At 39.2% G+C, this 18,989-nt stretch overlaps 1 protein-coding gene across 1 annotated transcript in view; it reads left to right on the top strand.

Moving 5' to 3' along the window:
- The window catches only part of RNF4 (ring finger protein 4), a 35,339-nt gene extending 24,780 nt beyond the window's left edge, over positions 1-10,559 (top strand). The window contains exons 5-7 of the mRNA XM_054029515.1: positions 1,379-1,544; positions 6,838-6,886; positions 7,526-10,559. Of these exons, the coding sequence (XP_053885490.1) occupies positions 1,379-1,544; positions 6,838-6,886; positions 7,526-7,675 (365 nt within the window). The 3' untranslated portion in view covers positions 7,676-10,559. The remainder of the gene's footprint in view (positions 1-1,378; positions 1,545-6,837; positions 6,887-7,525) is intronic.
- The last annotated feature ends 8,430 nt before the right edge of the window (positions 10,560-18,989 follow it).

The raw sequence follows: 18,989 nt of genomic DNA on the forward strand, positions 1-18,989 counted from the left end.
ATGTGGGTGGACGCAGCATGCGGAGCTAGTTGCTGAGGGAGGGATATGTCATCGCTTCTGGGGAGGTCCCCAAGGTAAGTGCTGCCCAGAGCCCTCACCCCCTCCCATGGCTCATCCCACACCCCTGAGCCCCTTCTCACGTTGAAACTCCTGCTGCCAGGGGGTGGAAGGGGGGGTGTCGCAGTAGCCCGAGACTGCCCCAGTAGCAGCTGGCCCAGGGGCTGCCTGAGCTGCTCAGATGGCCCGGGCCAGCTGCATCTGCTGCTGCAGAAGTCACGGAGGTCATGGAATCCATGACAAACTCATAAGCCTTAGTCATGAACTGTGGTTAGTTTAAATGGAAACTTCTGAGAATTCCAGTACCAACTCTGACAAGCTTCTGCTAAGCATGTACAAACAGACTTTTTCAGAAGTTTATAAATTGGACAAACTTGGGTGTATTTTTCCATTGAGCTGCAAAAGCCAAATTGCTGACACCAGTGACCGACTGACCACACCCACACACGTCAGTACCCTGCTCCAAAGCATGAAGGCAATAGTTTCTCAGTGAAACTGTGTACAATTTTTTTTTAGTCTCTAAGATACTGTTCCCTAACCGGTTCTCAGAAATAGTTACACTGTTTTGGTGAAATTTTCTAAAATATTCATCCAGAATCAGACACATGGAATGGGGAAATTCAGCCCAAATGGTTAGTTTGGCAATATAAACAACTGAAAATAAGATCTATTAAGGAAAGCATTAGGCAACATCATTACCAGCAAAAAAAACTCTGTATAACATGAATAAGGCTCTGTGCTGCATATGGATAATCCTTAAGAGCTGCAACTGAATACTGGAGTCAATAGCCTAGATTTAGGCAGTTTATATAATTGGCAAGGTTATCATCCACTCCTAATTTGTTATCCTATTTTTTTAAAAAGCTGCCTGCATGCTGCTATCCCAGCTCTTTTATTACTTATCCCTTACTTTGCTGTGATAGTTGTAAAGTTAGCCCCTGTCTCTTCCCCCAGAACACTTTAATTTATTTACAGTAACTGCTCATGTGTGTAACAGGATGCCATATCTAAGGACTTGTCTATATGAAATTTAGCTGCATAATACATTGGTATAACTACATTAGTACTGGCATAATTGTGAAGGCAAATCTACCGATGTAGAAAAGGCTTAAGAGTCATATCTGTTTTAATATACAATTCTGTAATTTTTTTGGGGTAGTTGGAAGTGTTAAATTTCACAAGTAAACTTGCTTTTAAATAGTTAAACTAAATACAGATTTGTCCATTTAAATAGTTATATAACAGTGCATATTTAATACATTGCAGAAATTACACTATAAAATCCTGGAAATACACCTAATTTAACAAAATTAAATTGTAGAGAATCAACGTCAACGGAGAAATCTTGGGTTAAGAAGCCAACGGCAATCTGACAGCTGTGTATTAAGTAGTGATGATGAAGATGAATCAAGAGATAATGATGTATACGTAACAAACAAGGTGTCTGGAGATTTAGAAACACTGGAGGATGAAACTGCAAGTTCAAGGTATGTACCCTATGAAACTTCCTGTTGACATGTAAAATGTAGTGTATGTGTGTTTTTAAAAACAAAACAAAACAAAAAAAATCAAAAACCTTGTCATACTGAAAAGGAGTGAAATGGCATCCTGTATGTGGCTAAGAAACTTTTTTGACACTGTTAACCTATTCTAAGCTTCATATCTTCTCCTTTTATGAGAGAATGGGAATAGTAAAGCTGCTATTGAAATAAGGAAAAAATGGAACAATATATTTAAATATTGAGACGATAGCTGGTTTATTTTTTGGATTAAAAGTCAATTGAAGACACAATTCAGTGACATGGCAAGAGGAAATGCTAATCAAAAGCCACAAATTGTAACTTACAGCATTGTTCTTTCATACAAAGCTCAAGGACCACAGTGAGGTAGGTAACTGTTTTCACAGGTGACCTACAGGAAGTGAGAATACCCACCAAGATTTTTCTTCTAAACATTTCATCATTTTTATAGCTCTCCTCTGAACTCTCTCCAATTTCTCCTCATCTTTGTCAAGTATGGTGGCCAAAACTAGATACAGTACTCCCATTTTAGGCCTCAGCTGTGCTGAATAGAGTGGGACAGTTGCATCCCATGTCGTAACTATAACAGTTCTGTTAATACAACCCAGAATATTAGCCTTTTTTCAACTGCATCACATTGTTGCTCATTCAATTTGTAATCCACTATAAGCTCCAGACCTTTTCTGCTGTACTACCATGTAGCCTGTTATTCCCCATTTTGTAGCTGTGCGTTTGATTTCTCCTTCCTAATTGTAGTATTTGGTTCATATCTTTATTGAATTTCATTATGTTGACTTCAGACTAGTTGTTCAATTTGTCATGGTCATTTTGCCCGCTAATCCTGTTCTCCCAAGTGCTTGCAACCCCTCCCAGCTTGGCATCATCCGCAAATTTTATAAGTATACTCTCCACTCCATTATCCAAGTCATTAATGAAAATATTGAATAGTTCTGCTCTCAAGACTAACCCCACTAGATACACCCTCCTAGTTTGACAGCAAACTATGGATAACTACTGAGTATGGTCTTTCAGCCATTGTGCACCCACCTTATAATAATTTCACGTAGATCAAATTTCTCTAGTTTGCTTATGAGAATGTCATGTGGGACTGTAACAAAAGCCTTATGGATATCAAGATGCGTCACTTAAACTGCTTCCTCATATCCACTAGACCTGTCATAGAAGGAAAATAGGTTGGTTTGGCATGATTTGTGCTTGACAAATCCATGCTGGCTATTCTTATAACCCTGTTATCCTCTGGGTGTTTATAAATTGTTTCATTTGTTCCAGTATCTTTCCAAATACCGAGGTTAGGCTGACTGGGCTATAACTCCGCAGGTGATTTTCTTTCTTTATTTATTTAAAGATAGATACTATGTTTTCCTTCTCCCACCTTCTGGGACCTTGCCCATTCTCCATGAGATTGCTTCAGCTAGTTCTTTAAGTACCCATGTACGAGCATAATTCATACAATGATTACCTATACATTTACCTTGGGGTAAAACAAGGAATATGTTCCCAAAGGGTATACAGTTTATCACTAGAATCATGTAATGTAATTATAGCCCTGAGACTGAATCTATTCATCTGTCTACCATCAGAATCCCAATTTGAATTGCTGAATTAAGCTAATGTTCAATAATTAATGAAATACAGTTTAGTTGTAGTCACTTTCCTCCTTTCTTTGATTAGAATATGCCAAGATTATAATACAAACTTCAGTGTATAATAGAAATATAATTACACTATCACAGGCTTTCCATATTATTTGAAAATAAATCTTTCTTTCCATGTCCACAAATGCAAAAAGGATCCTTCATCCTGCAGAGCTTTTTAAATTTTAGTCCCTACAAGAACTAATGCCTACTGATTCCCAAAAGAAGGGGATAAGAGGAGAATGAGGGTGCCAGATGATTTCAAGACTAAGCAGCCCTCTCTTGTTTCCCCCTGATCGTTCTAAATTTAAAACCTAGAGAGACACTTAATTTTTTTTTTATAATTGAGCTAGCTAGCCATCTTCATGTAACCTCTCTCTCTAGGGATCCCTCTGACTTTGAAAACTACTTTTGGGGAAAACCTTTCAACTTTTTTCTCTAAGAGCTCTCTTTGCTAAACTTGCCAGGTAGGATGGCCAGTCTTTTTGTTGTCTAGAAACTCCCAGTCACCAAATTCAGGCACAACATTTTCATGTAGAAGGAATATTCCAGCATTCAGTTATTCTACTAAATCTAGTGTAGTCTTCAATTCTGTATTACACATTTCTTCCTTTCCCCTCACCTATATAAATATCTAATCTGCATATTACTGCTTTTAACACTTCTTCTCTGGCACAGAGATCTGCAGGTGGAAGCTGTAGGTCAGAGGCTGAGAAGAGGCATAAAATAGCTTGAAGTCTAAAAACTCTGTTTGAAAGCAATAGCTCAGGCAGCACATAATAGGTCTGAGCTCCTCAAGCGGTACAATTATTGGACAGGAAGCTGATTGGGCAGCCCCCTCAAATTAACCCTGAAGGAATGATAGTGTTAGATGTGTCTGAACACTGCCAATGAAGTGATTCAAACTTTCTGAGGATCAGCACGTAGCTTTGTGTGTGATGTGAATTCAGTGCTCACTAAAGCAAGGGGGAAACTACACTGGCTGCAAGTAACCATTGTGCAAACTTTTAAAAATGCCAAAAGGTCACTTCTGACCTAAAAATCTGGCTCCCCCCAACTACTGGAATCTGTTGGTCACCAGACATTATTTGGGATAGTAGATAGCTTGATCATTGCTTAATGGACTAAGACCATGAAACTAACTTTTGTCTTGAGTCATAGAGTTTAAATGCTAATATACAAATCCACTATTCTATCTACCTCTCAGGTAGCTTATAGCCATTTACACTTCGGTGGCTGAGGACTTGCATATATAAAGCGAGATGAATTGTGATACGAATAACTTGCAAAAGGCGCAGCATACTTCTTTTGCCCTGGGAACTCCATCACCCCATCCCTGCCATTCCTCCTCCTGCCCCTGCCATAGCCCCTTTTCTGGGACTTGCTGGGAGGCTGAGTAGGGCAGCCTGTGGTTGTTGTAGATAGTGCCTGTGTCTGGACAATTCCCTCCCACCCCACACGATGCACTTCTAAAACCCTATGCACTGCTGTAGCAATATACAGGGGTCAGTAGCGTAGGGGAAAATCCCTTCCTAAGACAGAATATTGGTGTTAATCAGAAATTGTCCATCTTTTATTTCAACTTATTTTCCCAGTTTATTTTGGATCACTTTTTTAAAAAATTTCCTATGCAAGACAATAATATGGCTTACTTGAAACCGACCATCTTGTGTTTAAGTGTAGATCTGAAATTGCTAAATATAATGGACATGAGAGTGCACATCTAAATGCTTCTGTGTTCTGCCATCCCTAGAGCTATCCATCTTCTATGAAGCTGGGTACGAATGACATAAATGGTCCTGGAGTGTGGTCAGGATGGATTGATATAAATCATGAATAAAATCAGTGATTTATATCAGCGAGTAGGAAGGCTTGATTTTAAATCTATTGTAATTGTTCTTTGCACTTGTACTTTGTGCTTGCTTTTTTTCTCATTATTTGGTAACCATTAAAGTATTATTTGAAATGAAATATAGCCTTGACACTAAATTTGGTGTTTCTTTTTGCTTACCCAGAGGAAATACTGTATGCATGTTTATTTAAGTAATTATAGCTTTACTTTTATACAGATTCTCTATTTTTACTTGTGATTTGTGTCCATCTCTGGATGGAAATTCAAACACAATTCAGAATGCACAAAAACAGCATTTTAAATGTTTGTTAAATTACCTGACATAAGAAGAACGTTTATCCAGCATATTTATCAACTTGTTTTGCATTTAAAATTTAACTGAATTTTTTAAACAAAGGGGAAGTATGTGTCTGTAGTTGATGAAGTGAACGGATTGTTTCTGGTCACCATATCCTGGAAGATTTTTTTTTTTTTTAGAACTAGTAGTAGCCTCCTCACACCTACCTTTTATTAGAAGACGAAGATGAAAACAAGATTTTCTGCTCTTACCACTCCCAATTGCTTTCTGAACTTGGAATGAATTAGTCACTAAAGTGAACTAGTTGAATAAACTGAAGTGACAAAAACAACCTCTTCTGCAAGTGCAGAGACTAAGTGCAATCAAAAGCTGGCTTAGCACTTCAACAAACACTGATTTCAGATGTTTAGCCAATAGCTTCCACCAGTGCAGTGGTTAACTTTCTTTAAAACTTGGCAAGAAACGTACTGCTTAATATTAATTTTTGCATTTAATATAAATCATTCTGAGAAGTTTAGGCCTTAACATAGGCTGTATTCATTTCAAATTTAATTTTAGGTAGGTTTGTTTTTAAAAATATACCAGTGTTTACATTTTTATCCACCTTGAGTGGTGTTACACTCCAATATGTGCCTATATTCTAGCATGTTATCACTGCCATCAACTTCAGCAGTCCAGCCACTGGTGAAAATATCTGCAGTGGAGAATGTTAAAGGGAAACTCAACAGAGTTCGAAATAAACAATAATAAAATTTTCAAGCGGGCTTCATTGTGCTCTCCATAATCACTCAGTTCATACTCAGTAAGTTCATGAGCGCCCATACTCCCTCCAGCCCCCTTCTTTGCTTATTTACTTCTTATCTAATAGTTTATGTGGTTTTGTTGCTTGGTATATGAGATGATGTGATGAGCCTCAGCCAGGAGAGGGATTTGGAGTTGAAATGTTTGCATGCTGTTCTAAAATGAAAGAACTTGGAGTAGTTCAGTTAACCTGTTACAATGTGCTTCTGCAAGGAACAGCTGGTTCTTAGAATTGTGAACTCTGTTCCAAAAAGTTTCTGGAGACTGCCTTTCCCTTCTATATGCTACGTGTAACCTGTACAGTGCTGTAAATTACCACTATTTTCAAAAGTTACTTCTTTGTTGTTAGGACCATTACAGTGGGGATGAGGGGGAAGAAATGGTAAACATGAAAAGGATGAATGAAAATAAGGGCCTTCTCCTATGAGGTGTAGGAGACCCTAATCTCATTAATGTAACAAATTGAGAGTCTAACATGAGCATGCCCCAGGTGAGCATTTGATTCAGTATAATAGAAGTTGGCCTAAAGCCTAGTTTCTTGAGGAGAAGAGGTTCTTGCTTGAGGCAAACACAAGGACACAAAATAACCAGATATTATTGTCTGAAGTTTCCAGTGCATAATGGAACTAACATATTGTTTTGGGGGTTTTTTAGGCCTTCAGGTACCGTTAGTTGTCCAATTTGCATGGATGGATATTCAGAGGTAAGAATCTACACCTTGTCTACAATATTTTTTTGTTCCACTGAAGGAAGAATTTAAAATGTGAGGTACAGAATCACTACGCTTGTTAGCTAGTTGTATTTGGAGAGTCAAACTATTGTACCCATTAGAGAAAATCTTAGTTTTTAAGTCAGTGCATAAGGGTGATAGCATCTTCTCCAGGAGCTTTTTTAATATTCCGTTTCCTTAATAGAAGAATAAAGTAATTATGATGATGTAGCATATTTCAGTTTCTAATATTCCTTTAGTACCTGCATTAGTAGACTGTTCCATTCTCAAGTTGACAAACATGCTACTAAACAGTACCTCACTGACTGCTCCTAGTGACTAAGACTCTGAATTGATAAATTTTGAAAGTATTTAAATTGTAATTGAAATCTGATACGTTCAGCCATATATCATAAAAACATCATATCTGGCAGTATATTTAAGGGTAGCTTACTCTTGAGAGCCAGCTGATGACAATACATGTTTCCATGTTAAGTCTTGAATAAACAGCGCTAAAGTCACCGAATATTACGGATTGCAAAGATTTGCTCTTACACAGTTGTTATGTAATCTAATTTTGCTCTTGTGCAAAGCCTTTCTCATAGACTTCAGCTTTATAATTTCTTCTTTCAGATTGTACAAAGTGGACGACTTATCGTGTCAACCAAATGTGGCCATGTCTTCTGTAGTCAGTGCCTCCGTGACTCCCTTAGAAATGCTAACTCTTGCCCAACTTGTAGGAAAAAACTCAATCACAAACAGTACCATCCAATTTATATATAAGCACTTGAATTCTTCTCAGGACAGCCTCAACTGGATCTTGATGAAAATGTCATGCATTTGTGATGCCTTGAAGATTAAAGGAGCAACAGGTTGTATGCCCACCCAATTGTAGTAAAATGGATTTTTGGAGAATTAACTTGTACATATCTAAACCGCTTTTTTATGGTCCAGTCATACCGTCAAAAGTAGCTTCTTTTGTCACTTGTTCGTGTTAAAAGTTCTTGAAGGTCTGCAAACACAGGTCGGTATGTGTCACCAATGAAGCAGCTGATGTTCTGTTTCCCTCTACTTCTTTTGAAGTGCTTGAACATGAGTTCTGGATTTTTTTTTTAATATTTCTTAAATGCTTGTAATTACTCGTGCTCCCTCCCCCCCCCCAGATAAATAAGTTACATTGCCTACAGTATGAATAAATGCTTTCATTTTAATGTTATCATGATGTGGGTGGCAGGCAGCAAATTACTGGAGAGCACTCTGCTGCTGAAGCATGTAGTTTTACCTGCAGTGCAGTTTGTCCAAATTGAATGAGTTGTGTGACAGCCAACAACTTAATGTAATAAATATTAAATTGTATATCAGGGTAATGCATTGAACTAATGTGCTGTTAGCCAGCCACTAACCTTTCTTTAACTGGAAGTCTTGCAGACCTATACTTACGGGCTCTATGAGGTCTAGAGTAGATCGCCAAATTACAACTTTTACATTATGAAAGTATTTAATTTCCAGTCTATCTTAACGGCCCAAGAATTACTTGATTTGAATCACAGTATTGAAGTGTTTCCTAATCTGTGGTGAGATGACTTCTTGCTTTAATACTGTTCAGTGCTTTCCTACCATCATAGCTGAGCAGTAAATAAATGCTTTTCTCTGAGCATGCTATTTATAGAAAGGTTTTCCTTATTCTCAACTGAACACCAGACGAGACAAATCTTGGTCCTCTCTAAAGTATACCTAGTGTAATGTTTAAAGTTCAGTACATTCACTTTGCTTTGTATTCTGCTTCTATACTGACAGGTTTTAGACCTATACAATGCTAACAGTACACTGATATGTTTAATCTTAAATATATGTAATTTAGGCTTCAATCACTGGCTTGGTATTAATGATATGGGGGTAGGAATGCTGAAAGAGTGCAGTCTAATTGGTCACTCATTGTCCTGAGGATTATAATGTGCAATAAAGCTTGTATAGCTCTTTTAAAATAAATAAATGTTTTTGGTCAGGTGCATGTTGTGTCAAAAAGCTGCATCTGACTCTGCACCGTTAGCCAGTTTACCATTTTCAGGACTGACTGCTGAGTGCTATACAATAGAATTTTTATTTCAGCACAAAATTACGAGGAGATATGGTGCCTGGGTGAATTGATGATGCATTTAACTGTAATACTTCTATATGTGGGCAAGATGTTAACATCAGTTTTCTTTGATCTCTGTACATACCTGACACTTGGGCCAATGTTTTGTTCCACGATACAATACAATATTATAACAATATTTATCAAGGAATCTTTAAGACTGGAGGTTAGTCTGTGAAACATGAACAAAAATAAACTGCCAGCTACTTCGAAGACTGTTCAGAATAAATTTTTCAGATTTTTCTTTTTACCCCTCTCCCCAAGACTTCCGAAAACAGAATTTCAAGAGGTATGTAATTATTATCTTACTACTCCATCAGTGGGAGAATGGATTGTTTTAAATTAAAGAAGCTGCTCTAATTAGCCATTTAAACTTTGAAGAGGTGTCTATCCAAGACCACACAATGTTTTGTAGAATCTTCAGCGTGCAGAATATGGTCTTTATGTAGCAGTATGGTGACTTACCCTGGAGAATTGTAATACTTGCACTACTCTCATCCTTATATAATCAGAGTTTGTGTTACATGGAAAAGCCTGCTGTACCGCAACCTATGCACCCTGGCAATACTCTCTACATATTAAAAGGATATAATCGCCAGTAATTGCTCTCTTGCACTGAATTATTTAAACTTAGTGCTGAATGAAGACTTTCCTAAAATATTTTCATGATCGTGCAATTAATTTCTGTATCTTTTGTTTATAGAAAAACCTGTGGGGTGTTTTTTGTTTTGTTTTTTTTTGTTGCATGTCTTGGAAGACAAACTGAGCAAAAACTTTATTCTCTTAAAATTGTTCAGAAGCATCTGTCACATGCAGAAAAAGCAGCCCACCATGACGCTGTCTAGTAATTCAGGGCCACATACACTTGACTATTAAAACCTCCCAATAGTTTCTAAATTAAGGTAAATGGCTCTCATATCTGAGCCATCATACTTAAATTACTGTGTACAGGGAAGGCAATAAGAGCATATAAATGTAAGGGATTAAGTCTGGGGTTGTGGTTGAGTAGCATGTCCCTACATCTCTAATTTGAGTACTAGCCTTAGTTTGAATTGTGTTTTTGCACAGTTTCCACCATGTAAATATCTCTTTATAGCTTGCATATCAATATATAAACCTACTTGGACTTTAGATACAACAAACTGTAGAATATTCAACAACAAAAGTTTTTTTTTTAACTTTTGTGATCCCTATCAAGTGCCACACTTTGTGTACTTGAAAACAAATTTTAAATTTTCAATATCAAAATGGCAAATGTTAAAGTTGCATTATAATTTTAAAAAACTTGAAATAGCTATATTTTAATTTCCAGTAAAGGCAGTGCTCAGTGTAGCTCATGACATTTGCAAGAACTGATGGATAATATAAAGATTTTTTTGATTATGTAAATGTATGTTTTTCACTTGTCATTGTCTATAGTTCAAATTTTCCTGTATTTATTTGTTTATCTGTCTGTATGTCAGATCTACTTTAGACTCTACTGGTAGGCAAATAATTCTTTAACAGATGGAAATAAAACTATTAATTTGACCAATCAGCAGTACTCCATTTATTTTAGTCACCTTGTATTATAATTCAATTTGGGGTGGGAGGGAACCAAATTAATTGCATATTCCTAAATCCCAAAGGTTTCAATTTTTTTACTTTCTGGTCAACATTTCTGTTAGTCTGCCTAGTACTTGAGTGTACAATACAAAAGATTTTAATGCTTGGAAGCCTCTAATAGAATAACTAAACAATTCAGTGCTGATGTTACCTGTTCAATACATAATGAAATGTATACCTTGCAATGTAAATTTTTAAATACAAACTGTCAAGCAAAAGGGAATGAGGAGGATAAGAAAGGAAAGGACAAGAGGCATGCATGAGGGGGTTGACTTTTTAACTACAAAAGTACACCCTCTTGCCTAAACTTACAAAATTAAGGGGCACAGTACTACAGAGACAAAACTGTTCTTCTCAAATCTTTATTTGATTTTGTTACTCTGGTCACCTTAAAACTGAAATCTTGTTAACTATTTTCTCCAATTTTGCAACTTCTCAGTGCAAATTAGGTATGTGTACATACTCTAGCAATTGACAGAGCATGTGCATCAGCATGGTGCCCATGTGCACATGCACTACACTAGAGGGTTACTTGTGCTCTTATTAATTCTTAAAATAAATGGTATGTGGTGGATCTGAACAGCTGCTATGTGAGTAAATGTATTGCACTAAATAGTCACTGCTAATAAAACTTAAGTGTGCATGTTTCCTGTTGATCGTTATTTCCAATAGACTGATGCTTTTCTGTATCTTCCAGTTGCATTTTCTCCATTCCTCCCCACTCCTTAATCTCAGGTGTTCTCTTATGGAATGAGCAACGGAAAATCTCTTTCGGTAGTCCTAGATTTTATACAATAGAAGTTACTTTGCTTTTAATCTTTCAAATTGAATTGATTACATAATTGACCATCTTCTAAGGGGTTGTCGGCTTTCTTCAGCCCCTGACAAATCAGGGACCTGGGAGAGCTTGTGGTGGTCTGGACTGGAAGTGCCACCATATGTGGTTAACACTCAGCTCTAAGTCTCACTTATGTGACACTTAACCTGTGTTTCCCCCTAGCTTGGATGGGGAGAGCGGCCTAAAGCTGTACCTGGCTAACACTGAGATAATGATGCTAAGAAGTACAGTACTAAGAAACTCTCTCTTTCATAACAGCTCAAATTATTGGGGCAGCTGTCCTCTTCTTGTTAAATTGGCCCACAGCCTTGGGGTCCTTCTTACCCTGCCCCCATAGTAGATAGTTTCCATACTGCAGTACCCATCTATGTCCATTTCCATCTGACCAGGTGTGAGCTGTGGCTGTGGTAATCTATTGTGATAGACCCAGACCAGTTGGGAACAGCAGAGTAGCAGAAGGGAGATATACTGGCCACTCTAAGTCGTTTTCTGTTCCCTGAGTGACCAGAGCAGGGGCTGCTCCAGGCTAATAGACCACCTGACTCCAATTAACCTGCTAAGAGTCAGGTGAGGCAGTTAAGCACCTGACTCTAAGGCCCCTCTGATGCTATAAAAGGCCTCACTCCAGTTAAGCCAGGGAGAGGACGTGTGTGAGGAACTGGGAGCAAGAGGTGTGCAAGAAGCTGAGAGTGAGTAGGCGTACTGCTGGAGGACTGAGAAGTACAAGCGTTATCAGACATCAGGAGGAAGGTCCGGTAGTGAGGACAAAAAAGGTGTTGGGAGGAGGTCATGGGGAAGTAGCCCAGAGAGTTGTAGGTGTCATGCAACTGTACCAGGAGGCACTCTAAACAGTTGCAGTCCACAGGGCCCTGGGCTGGAACCCGGAGTAGAGGGTGAGCCTGGGTTCCCCCCCATACCTCCCAACTCCTGATCAAACATAGGAGGAATTGACCTGGACTATAGCTTCTACCAGAGGGGAAGGTCTCTGGACTGTTTCCTGACCCACGGGGTGAATCTGTGAAGCGAGCAAATCCACCAATAAGCGCAGGACCCACCAAGGTAGAGGAGGAACTTTGTCACACTATCCATTTCTAACATCAGGACTTTACTACAACAATTCTCTATTAAGGAATGAAGTAAAAGTATCTCAGCAGTACTCATTCAGACTTACTCCCCATTAACTAGGTTCTGATCTGAAACATAGAGGTATATTCTAGTTCAATAGTGGGATTTGCATTTAAAGTGCAAAATAGAGGAACTTTTAGTATTTTTTGTTTGGTTTTTGTTTCTATATTTAACATGTACTCTTCATATATCTCTAATTTTCTGTAATTTGCTTTTGATTTTTGGATGCTGTGAAGTCCATTCACAAATTCCAGGTTGTGTAGGGTGTAGCTGCCTGTTCTCCATGGTCTAGGACATGAGCATATCAGCCCCATGCTCAAATCCCTCCACTGGCTCCTAGGCAGCTTCTGGTAACAATTGAAGTCTTTTTGCCCCTGATTTTCAAAGCAACTAACCGATCAAGCCCCAGTAACATCAGAGACTGAATTTTGCTCTATGAATCTTGTAGGGCATTACAAATCAAAGATGAATTCTCCAAGAACTGTGTACAAAATGTTCTTGATCAAGGAATCTTGCTCTGGAACAAATTTCTGGAAGAGATTATGTGAAGTCTGACCATCTTTAGGAAATGCTGCAGATCTTTCCTCTTTGAAAGGCCTTTCCACCCTAAAAAGGACACTTGCACTTATCCTACTGTGTGTGGCAGTACAAAACCCTAACACAGTTGCATAGTCAGACTACCAGCATATCTGTATTCAGCAGTGAGGCCTTGTGCGTGCCAGGTTGTGGAGGAATACATGTAGGGGCCTGCTTGAGGAGCAAAAGTGTCCATTGGGATAAAGTACCAGCGTGGGAAGTACCAGAGAAGGAATGGGTGTGTGGTGGCTGCTGGGGAAGCCTAGAATACCTGACAAGGTATAGTCCTACAGCAACTGGACTGCCTATGCTATACCTGTCTGGTACAACAGAGAGACAATTCAAGACTCCTAATGCTACTTTTGCCTCACTTCCACCAGCACACCATGCACCACTGTGTGAGGAGCCAGAGATGAGGCTCAAGATGGCATGAGGATTGATTGGTGAGTGACCCATGTCTCTGTGAGAGACCTTCATTCTCCTCCGTGGTCGTCTTGGCCCAACTTGTTCTGGTGGACAGGAGGCTTGCCTGAGGGAGAAATTGCCTCAGAAGCAGAGCTACTCCTGAGGCATCCTCTCTGTCTTCTCCTCTCCCAATCATTCTGGTGGAGCCAGGGAGAGCCTTGTACCACCCTCTCTCTGCCTATGTGGGCAGAAGCTTTTCCCACTGATGAACCTCCTGTGCTTTCCCAGAGGGGGCTGCAAGATTCAAGCAGGTTCAATAGAATGGCACTGTCCATAGGGTGGGTTAAAACCTGTCCACTCCTCACCTGTGCATCAGGAAGGAACATAGCGATGAGCATGGGAGTTAAGTAGGGAGGGGATGTGGGCATGTGAGGGAAGTGATAATGTGTGTGGTCACTGGGGCTGAAAAAATGTGTGAAAAGAGGGGAAGAGGAGGGCAGAGAAGGTGGTTGTATGTAATTGTCAGCTCATTTAATCACTGGCTTCTCCCTGAGCCTGTCACCCAAGGTTAACTGTGCCAAATAGAAGGGTGAGTGACGTGATGGAACAGCTGTCTACTAGGCACGGGACTGAAAACACCAGCTCTGTTCCCAGGAGCTGCCAAATATCTCTAAACTACTTTACGTTGCTCGGACATGGGTTGAATTCAAACTGGCACCTTAGAGATAAAAATACTTGTTCAGTCTCATTATACAATCTGCTGCCACGGTTAGTACCCATCATTTTAAAGGATGAGATCAAAAGAAGAGAGAATTAAGATGAAACCAAGAAACATGCTCTGGGTGATAGCATAGCCCCCCTCCCTCCACTCACCCCTTTAGATTTACATTATTTTTTTTGCAACAGCAATCTCTATTAACAAATCAAATATAATGAACCCAGACACTGTACAGGACTGTGACTACAGCAAGAATAAGAGTTCAAAGTATAATGCCTACCCATGTGAACACAACTACGGCAAGATTTCACCTGACTTCCACCAGACTCTGGAGGCCTGCTGTATTACTGCTAACTGCCAAAGCAGGAATGAGGGCTGTTATTTTGGGGAACTTACGAATCTCCCTTTGGACATAAAGGTAAGAAATGGCATTCTTGCAAATTCTAACAGCATTTCAAGATAACTTTACACCAGTGCTTCTGCATATGACTCATTTCTTAACTCTTCAGCGCTGGGATCATGTGTGTGCGTGCACAATGCCCTGCCCACTGGGGCCTTGATATGACTGGAGCATCTGTATATTATGGCAATACAAATATTTAAACATAAACAGAGGTTCCACAGCTGTCTAATCTTCAAATTGCATAATCCATAATTGACTAGGGAAAGTAAATTTTTTTTAAATGTTTTCAAGAAATTCAAGCCTGGACTTTCCTTTCCTTCCTACAAGGTCTGTCTATCTCACTGAGAGCTGAGATAAGTGAACTATTCTGAAGCTGAATGGATCAGCTTCTGAGGTGGTGTAAATCATGTAATTCCAATGGATTCTGATAGTAGGTGGGTAAATGTCTTGTGTAAAATTGAATACTGTCACTTGCATGATATTGGGGTGGCTCAGTTGCTGGATGATTTGAATACTAAAGGATGCGCTATGTGACCTTAGTGTTGCATTGACTTTTGTTTTGCCATATGAATCCAGCAAAGAATCAAGAACCTTTTTATATGGGAAGAATAACTTTTTGGTAAAGGAGTCGGAGTGTCTCTGTGCTCATGAGTGAGATTCTATCAGAGTCAAACCAAGGGTAGTTCCTCTGCTGAACTCTGTTTTTATTTGCTTGCATCAGCAAACTAATGTATATGCTATGGAGATAAGAGGGCACCTTACTCACCAAATATTTTATCCATACTTTTTGGGGAAACATGAAGCAAATCACATATGAACCCCTGCACACTAGAACTCCATCTTGCTCAGATTTACTTAGAAATCAAGTTTATATTAAAAGTTTTCTACAATATTGGTTAATTTAGGAAGTGGTTGGGTAGTGACCTTTCTTGAGGTCAACATAAAGGCTTCCTGATGGTCTTGGTAACTTCCTTTTAAATCCTTTAATGTTTTTCTCTGATCAAGAGATTAAATTATAATTTTGAAAAGTGAGAGGGGAAGAAGGTTGGGGGGGATTCCTGTTTGGTGGTTCTTGGAGGCTAGTTGGAGAGGTTGCCAATTGCCGTTTGTATAAAGGAAGGTTTGGGGCACTGTGGTGTGTCCAGATCTAATTTTTAGAGTCTTTCCCCCATCTAATCTTAAGAAAAGCAGCCAGTTAATGCCAACTGCGTGGGTAGTGATGTGTGATGTGGACAGTTGTTTTTACTAGGAACTGGATTTGACGCTACAAAACCCATTTCAAAGAGGGTACTGAAAACAACAGCATAGTAACATCTTCATCAGTACACACTGAGTAAAATGGGCAGCAACATAAAGATGAAAGGCCCTATATCCAACACTAAATCCTTGAGCCAAATACATTGAGTTTAATTCTAGGGTATTTTTTATTTCCTTATTCAGAATTTACCTTACCTCAAAGTTGTAGATGGGACAATTAAAATCAGATATATTATGAATGAAAATATGTACAGAGCAGCTGCCTTTTTTCTAAATGTGTGTTGTTGTTTTTTTCCCGGTACAGGTGCATGCATTAGAAATGAGCAAAATAGTAAAATGCTTTAAGAGCCTTTTGTAAACAGAAGCCCACAGGCCATGTACTGATTTCATGAACAGTATAATGAGTCAAGCAGGACTGGTGGCTTTGGAGTCAAATTTGTGTCAGTAGGTTTCAAAAGTTTACTCTAACTACGTTACAAATGTTTACAGAGGATTTTGCATTTCTCTTAGTCCATCCAATGCAGAGTTTTACATAGATAATTTAACTAAAACTGATTTTTTCTAGGACACGGTGTCTTGAATACTTGGGATGGACATGGCTGTCTCCGCCACATCTTTGCACTAATCCTTGGAATTGGCAAATACTTTCAAGTCCAGACTTCTACCAGAGTCCTTAACAAGTAAGAGGCCCTTCTATTAACACATTGCCTCTTATGAGATAGGATATATTCCAGGGCCCTGGACCTGTGGGGATTTACTTAGCCTGGGCTGCTCCAGTCTGCATTGGTGTCAACAGCCACAGTTAAATGGACTTAGATGTGGTATAGTCTGCTGGGGAAGAAAAGGCCACTCAGCTGCCATAGCCTAGGTGCCAAAATGGGAACACGCCAACTTTCACTTTCACTTTTACAGCTCAGACCTTTCTTCATCCCCAGCGAGGCATGGCTCCTACTCTTGCCACTGATAAAACTCAGTGGTTGAGTTAAGTAAATGTCTTGTTGCCTCCTCACAAACAAAACCGCCACAGCCTGTAGCTCATGTGTAAGCCCCTTCATTTTCAGTTTAAACCAATTTTTACTGAAAAATTCCTAGGTTTTACAAAAAGTATTATTCAGCTTTTCCAATTTTCACCCTACTTTTGTATCATTCAAATACATAAAAACTTGTTTTATTAGGAAAATGCAATACATTGCATTTTTAGAGAGAGATTAATGTATTATTGTGTGTGTGTGTATATAATTACAATAATACATTAATCTGTGTGCATATGCAAAGCTGCCTATTGAGGTGAGGCTAGGTATTTAGTCTAAAAGATGCACACAATAAGCAAACAGACACGCACAGAAGTGAGTCTACCATGTACACATTTCAAAATGTTAGATCTTTAAACCGTTATCTGCTGAGACCCTAAAATGGGAAGAAAATGAAAATTTGTATCAGAATATGTTTCAGAACACAAGTAAGTATTCGAAAGTTTAAAAATAACAAAACCAGGAGAAATGGATGAAGTTGAGTGTATGCGCTGCAAATGGTGTGGCCCAATTATTTAAATGTAAATATTTATAGGCTAATAGTTTTAAGTCTACAACAGTAAACTGTTTATTCAAATGAAAAGTTTTATATGGGGATTAGAGATGTATTGTTTTCTTAAACTCAGAGGTGGCATTGTATTTTGAGTTCTGTTTTAGTTCTGCATCAAGCCACGCTGATGAACGGAATTCAAAGCATGAATCTACTTAATACTTTTCTCCTGTCTTTCTGTCCACCAAAATAAATCCTGATATTTACCCAGAAAAATTAATAGCTTTTTGCACTGATTTTTGCCTGTTTTTATTGTTGTGGTAATTAACACTGATAAATTCCTGGGGAAAAGTTAAATAAAAAACTGAAAACTAACGGCTCTACTCATGCAATAGACAGCAACAATGTTGACAAAACAAGCATCGTCTTATACAGATAATGCACATACATTGATATTAAGCTGAACTTATTTCATTGTAACTTTTGATGACTTTTAGGACAGAGTGCCAAGTGTATTTCCCTGGAACCCAACCCCCCCATTTACGTTAATTCTTATGGGGAAATTGGATTCGCTTAACATTGTTTCGCTTAAAGTCGCATTTTTCAGGAACATAACTAAAATGTTAAGTGAGGAGCAACTGTACTGAAATGTTTCAGTCTGACCCAGGTTACTGGGTTCAATACAGGTAACTGGCTGAAATGTAATGGACTGTGATATACAGGAGGTCAGAGTAGATGATCTAATGGCCCCTGCTGGCCATAAACTCTGAAATCTATCAAATTTAGCCTTTTAGCTGAAGTGGTAGAGGGTCATGCTTTTAAAGCTGTAGATCTTGAGCTGAAACTCTATGGACAACCCAATTTAAATTACAGTTTGGGAGCGGCCTCACATGTCTAGGTGGTTGAGCTAAGGATTTTTTTTAAATAAGTATAAAGAAAGGAAGATAAAGGTCTGAGTATATATTCTTGCCTTACATGGAGCTAGTTATATACAGAAAGTGCAGGTGTTCTACTCTCCGGGACCAGGCTCAGATTTTGAAAGAGAACATCCCAAATTTTTGGAGTTCTAGCCTTTCCTGGGAGCTTCCTGCAAGCCAAGCCCTCTCTGTCCCCAGCTACATGCTGACTTCCTAACACAACCACACACACGGACACAGGCTCCTCCCGCAACCCACTTGTAGTCGCAGCAGAAGGTGCACACCCAGCTCTTCTGTCGCGACTACACCCGGGGCGTCAGCCGACGGAGGGATGCAGTGATAAAGCAGTTAGAACAGGAGGTCTTAGAGCTGGAGAGTCGTTTGTCCCCCAGCCCTGAGGATCAATCCCTTTGCAGAGCATGTCGGGAGGAGCTCTGGGCTCTCGAGGACCATCGGGCCTGGGGTGCCTTTGTCCAATCCCGCATCCATCTCCTTCGGGAGATGGATCGCGGCTCCTGCTTCTTCTAAGCCCTGGAGAAAAGGAGGGGGGCCAAGAAGCACGTCACTTGCCTCCTGGCAGAGGATGGCACCCCCC

The sequence above is a fragment of the Malaclemys terrapin genome, chromosome 5 (genome assembly GCF_027887155.1).
Source record: "Malaclemys terrapin pileata isolate rMalTer1 chromosome 5, rMalTer1.hap1, whole genome shotgun sequence".
NCBI classification, from domain to species: Eukaryota; Metazoa; Chordata; order Testudines; family Emydidae; genus Malaclemys; species Malaclemys terrapin.